Raw genomic sequence first — 5,814 nt, 5'->3', positions numbered from 1 at the left:
TAAATATAGAACAATCTACATGAAATATTCTACTGCTGAAGATCCAGGTAGCAGATTCTGCTTTCATTTCTGATGATGGGAAATATAATGATAGAAAACATGTAAAATAATACAAAAGAAACAGGTATCCTTGATACATAAAAATTAAAGAAACAATTCTGTTGTTAGGAAAATAACAGATTTTCTCTCCATTTACTTGTAAGTTTCTAGATTAAGATCTCCTAGTGTTTGAACTCTGAACACTTTTGTAAACTTGAAAGTATCTTTTTATATAGATAATGTTTCTCAGCTTTTTTAAGGCCTGCTTTATGTCCTTGTTTTTAAGACTGTATATAAAGGGGTTCAACATGGGAGTGACCACTGTGTACATCACTGAGGCTATTGCATTTGCCCTTGAGTTTTTGGTAGTAGCAGAACTAAGATAGACTCCAAGACCTGTACCATAAAACAAGGTCACTACTGAGAGGTGAGAACCACAAGTAGAAAATGCTTTGTACTTGCCCTCAGTTGTTGAAATTCTCAAAATAGAGGATATAATCTTATAGTAAGAGAAAAGGATCCCAGTGAATGGAATAACATCCAGAAGTCCAACAATAAAATACATCACTAAGTCATTGAGGAAGGTGTCAGAACAAGCACGTCTGATCACCTGATTAAGTTCACAGAAAAAATGGGGCATTTCCAACTCTGTACAGAAAGACAATCGCAAAACCATTAAACATTCTATAAGGGAGAATAAAACATTCAATAACCAAGATGTCAGCAGCAGAAGGCCACAGAATCGGGTGTTCATGATGACTCTGTAATACAGGGGGTAACAGATGGCCACGAAACGGTCATAAGCCATCACAGTTAAGAATGAGTTATCTAATTGTCCAAAAAGTATGAAAAAATACATCTGGGTGAGACAGTTTTCAAAAGTTATGATTTTGATGCCTCTCTGGATGTTTTGCAGCATCTTTGGTACTATGGTGGAGGTGAAACAGATATCTGTAAAAGACAGGTTAGAGAGGAAGAAGTACATGGGTGTGTGGAGGTGGGAGTCTGAGATGATGGCCAGGATGATGAGCATATTTCCAATGAAAGTGACTAGGTACATGGACAGAAACAGCCCAAAGAGGAGGGGTTGCACTCCTGTATCTTCTGAGAGCCCCAGGAGGATAAATTCCAAGACATATGTTTGGTTTTCTGTTTCCATGTAGATAATGAACTTCCTGGAAGAGATATCAGAGCAATGCAATTTTATCCACAAGCAGTGAGTAGAAAAATATAGTAAGTTGTATGGTTTATAGTGTAAATATGTTATTAATATCTTATTAATTTTATGTAGATCTAGTATCCTTATCTGAAAATGTCAGGGAAAACAGGTTTCTACTTCTCCTTGATACATTTGCCTACTAGAAATCCTTGTCCTTAATAGAAAACAATTTGCCAAGTGAATATTTTCCATGATAAATTCTCTCAGACTTTATTTTATTTAATTTATTTTTTCTTTCATGCTTTATTTTAAATAACAAACATTATAACCAGTCTTTTTGTATCCTGTGACAAAATAGTAGAGAAGAACAACGTTTTACGAACCATATTACCTTGTTGTAACACTTAGTATAAACCCACAATACTTAAAGAGAATCCTATTGCTGAAGTGGACAAATGACCCCACATAAATGGGGTCCCTGATGTTGCACAGAGGACAAGGCCAATCGATGTAGAAAGTATGGTCTTCTCAAGAATTTGTGTTGGAAAAACAAGATGCACTCATGCCAAACAAACAAGGATGCTAGGCACTGATTGTATTCATTTCAAAAAACTGAATCAAACTGAATCATATAACTTTAAAGTAAAATACACTGTAAAAGTGCTAGACTAAAACCTAAAGAAAATCTAGGGACCCCTAGTATGATAATGAGTTTTTTTAGATATAGCAACAAAAGCATGATCCATGGAAGATTAAAATTTATAAATTAGTTTTTATTCAAATGTACAATCTCTCCTCTGTGAAAAATATTGATAAAGGGTTGCAAAGAATATTTACAGTTTTGGAAAAATATTTACAAGACACATCTGACAAATGATTTGTATAAAAATGAATAAAATTACTATTAACACTGCAAAATAAGAGAGAAAATATTGAGTTAAAAAATTAGGATCTGAAAAGTATCCTAATGTAAGATTACCCTTCACAAATAAGAATACAAAAAGTACTTCAAACTCACTGGCACCTAGATATCATTGCCAAGTGCCAACTTGCAATGCATCTGGAAAAAGACGTTGACCAAAAGGGGAAAATAATAAGTAGAGATGAGTTTTTACGACTAAGAGCTTTCAAAGTGAGTTTTGAGGTCCTTCCAGAGGTTACACTTAGGCATGTCTCAGCAGAATCTCCCTGTCTGCTACAGTTAACATTGCCTCAAAAGGCAGGGCTCCTGATGGCTCTAGGGACATCTAGACACTATAAACAGTGCAGAGAATCTCAGGATTTAAGCACCCTGTCTGTGGGCCTTACTTTGGAATTTATGTTCCTCAGTGAAAAAGAGTTAGACTCATTTGAAGATTCCCAACATGTGCCTCTTTTGTACATTTTATTTACAGAAGAGCCATGTGTTGGCATTATATTTTTTAAATGCATGTCCCAGAGTCTTAAATCTTTGCACTTTTTATGTGCCAGTTTAGCCCTGAATCTATGCAGAGTTTCACTACCTACTCTCCAGTTCATTGGACCTATCCAGGACAACTAACAAGGAGATGATAATGGACAGTGTCCAACCCAAGGAACAAAGAGTGTCAGCAACTGCAAGCAAGATAGTTCAATCCATCTGCCCCATGGGATCTAAGCCCCCTTTTAGTTAGAAACAGAGTTGTCATCACCATCACAAAATGCTCAAGATTGGGGAATGAAAAATGGAGTAAAGTAGACTTATTATTTTTCGTTATAGACATTATTATTCTAGCAATGGAAGAACTTTTGTCATTGATATAAAGGCAGTGGTGATCAGATGTTCTGAATGAAGAGGGGAGAATAGGTGTAAAATAGGGGCATTTTCAGGACATTGTGATTGTTCTGCACAACATTGCAATGACAGATACAGACCATTATATATTTTTGTACAGGAAAGACTGTTTAATATAAACCATAGTCCATGGTTAGTAACATTGCTGTAATATGTGTTCATCAATTGTAGCAAATGTACCATACTAACGAAAGATTTGTTAATATGGGAAAGATTGAGAGGGAAAATTTATGAGTCATATGGGAACTCCCTATATTTTTGGCTAACAATGTAATCTAAACCTACGTTAAAAATTTAAATAAATAAGTGAATGATTAAATAAAAGATCTTTAAAAAAGTTAAAACATCTTTGTTATTAGGGAGTTACAAAATTTAAACCACAATGATATATCATCACTACTTATTAGAAGAGATAAAAACAATAAACCCTGACAATACCAATTGCTGTTGAGTATATGGAACAGTACACCTCTCATTCATTGCCAGTGAGAACTCAAAATTATTCTGCCACAATACAATTTTGCAGTTTCTTGTAAAACTAAACATTGTCTTACCATACAATCCAGCATTTTTGTTTTAGGTATATATGTGAATGATATGAAATCTGGAGTCCACACAAAAACCCACACATGAATGTTTATAGCAGCTATATTTGTAGTCTCCAAATATGAAAGCAAACAATATATTTGCTAACCACCACAATGGGGAACTGAGAGTGTACAACCACAAGCAGGATAATCCCATCCATCAGACATGTGAGATCTAAGCCCCCTTTTGGTTAAGAAGTGGAGTGTCTGTCGCATGGAAGAATAAAATATGGATTAGAGTGGACTTACTGGTATTCTACTATAGACTTACTGTGACTCTAGCATTGGAAAAAATTGTATCATTGATGTGGAAACAGTGGCCATGGGTGTTGTTGATGGCAAGGAGAGGGAAGAAGAGGTGAGATATGTGGGCATTCTGTGGACTTGGACCTGTCCTGAATGACATTACAGGGATAGATGCAGACATTATATATCCTGCTATAACCTACTGAATGGACTGGGAAAGAGTGTAAACTACAGTGTAAACTATAATCCATGCAGTGTAGATGTGCTCCAAAATATATTCATCAAATAAAGTGAATGCACCACACTGGTGAAAGAGGTTGTTTGTGTGTGAGGAGTGAGAGAGATAGGAAGTGGGGGTATATGGGAACCTCTTATATTTTTTAATGTAACATTTTTTGTGAGAGGTATCTTTTAAAAAGTCATAATAAAAAAAATCCTAAAGGACTGCGAGGTGACCAAATGGACATTTTCCAGAAATTTTATCAACTACTAAGGTAATTTACAACCCAGACAAATATCTGATAGCATTTCCACAATAAAAATATTGCCTGGTGAAAAAAAAATTGGTGTTCAGTACTTTAATAGGCAAACTCAGTGTGCTATAACTATGCAATGGAACATTAGTGAGATAAATAGAAATGTAACATCCAGCCAAAAAAAAAAGATATGGATGAATCTTAAATAATTATTTCTAATTAAATGAAGCCAGTATTAAAATGTTGCATATGTTGATATCAATTTTATCTAACTCTGGAAATGGCAAACAATGAGACAATAGAATGTTCACTAGTTGCCAGAGGACTGAGGAGAGAGAAGGAGAGTTTAGAAGGTGAATTCCAGGGAAATTTTTAGAGCAATGACTCTAATTTGTGTAACAATATAATTATAGACACATGACATTAGGCCTTTTTAAAATCCTTTATACTTGACAACACAGAGTGAACTTCATGTATGCAAGTAAATAATCAGTGCTCCAAAATGTATTCACCAAATGCAATGAACGTGCCATGATGATTAAAGAGGATGTGGATGTGGGAGCAGTGAGGTGAGGGGGGTGGGGGTATATGGGGGTCTCATATTTTTTTAATGTAACATTTAAAAAAAATAAAGACAGGAAAAAAGTCATTTACAAGGCCAAGCGGATACTGGATAGAATGAAAATGTTGCAAATCTATGTAAAATATCACAAATGCATAATTTGCCCTGAAAAGAGGGGTTGAGTACAGAGGTGCTGTAAAAATAATAGTGGATATGAATGAAGCCTGTACAATGAAGTCAAATAAAATGTGCATAAATATTTTACTCTAGCTAATAAAGTTGGGTTCTATACTGTATGGATTAATAATTTTGATATTTCTAATCATGTAGACTGGAATAAAGAAATCCATAGAGAGATGGCAGATGAGGGAATATTTTTCTCACTGTGAAGTGGGAGCTTACAGATAAGAAAGGGGAGGAGTCTAGAATGCTCTTTGTGACAGTGATTTAGAGTTAGATACAACAATATCAACTCATGTTTAGGTTAATATAGGTAATGACGGTTGTATGTAAATATAATTTTAGACATTAATATGTAGAAGATTAGTATACATGCATATACTTTCTCTGGAGAGAGTGCCCAGAAGCCACAGTAGCAGGAGCACAGATAATGCCCAGATCTTGGAATTGAACACCATTCTCCAGTAAATGTCTTCTTGGAGAAATTACTGACTCTAAGAAACCAATATGCATGAAACACATAGCACATCTTATAGTATCAAAGAGGAAATAATCACTAAAATAAACCACTCAATGATGGAGTAGTAGTAAAGAGAAACAGGGTGTGACTGAAAGAGCTCCCATGGATAAAAGTGGAAAATTGAAAAACAAAAATAAGAATATTTGTATTGTGTCACACCCCAAAGTATAAAATAAATGTCATGAGTTCATCCTGAAATAACTAAATTATTGATTAATTAAGAAAGAAGAGA

General features: G+C 34.8%; 1 protein-coding gene across 1 annotated transcript; it reads right to left on the bottom strand.

Moving 5' to 3' along the window:
• Window positions 1-211: 211 nt before the first annotated feature.
• LOC131276742 (olfactory receptor 7A17-like) lies at window positions 212-1,204 on the bottom strand. The gene has a single exon (XM_058290321.2). The coding sequence runs from the start codon at window positions 1,196-1,198 to the stop codon at window positions 212-214; it is 987 nt and encodes a 328-aa protein (XP_058146304.1). The 5' UTR covers window positions 1,199-1,204.
• Between the last annotated feature and the right edge of the window lie 4,610 nt (window positions 1,205-5,814).

Source organism: Dasypus novemcinctus, chromosome 30 (genome assembly GCF_030445035.2).
Source record: "Dasypus novemcinctus isolate mDasNov1 chromosome 30, mDasNov1.1.hap2, whole genome shotgun sequence".
Taxonomy (NCBI): domain Eukaryota; kingdom Metazoa; phylum Chordata; class Mammalia; order Cingulata; family Dasypodidae; genus Dasypus; species Dasypus novemcinctus.
Note: the sequence above shows the minus strand (reverse complement) of the source record. Positions and strands in the feature narration are given on the sequence as shown.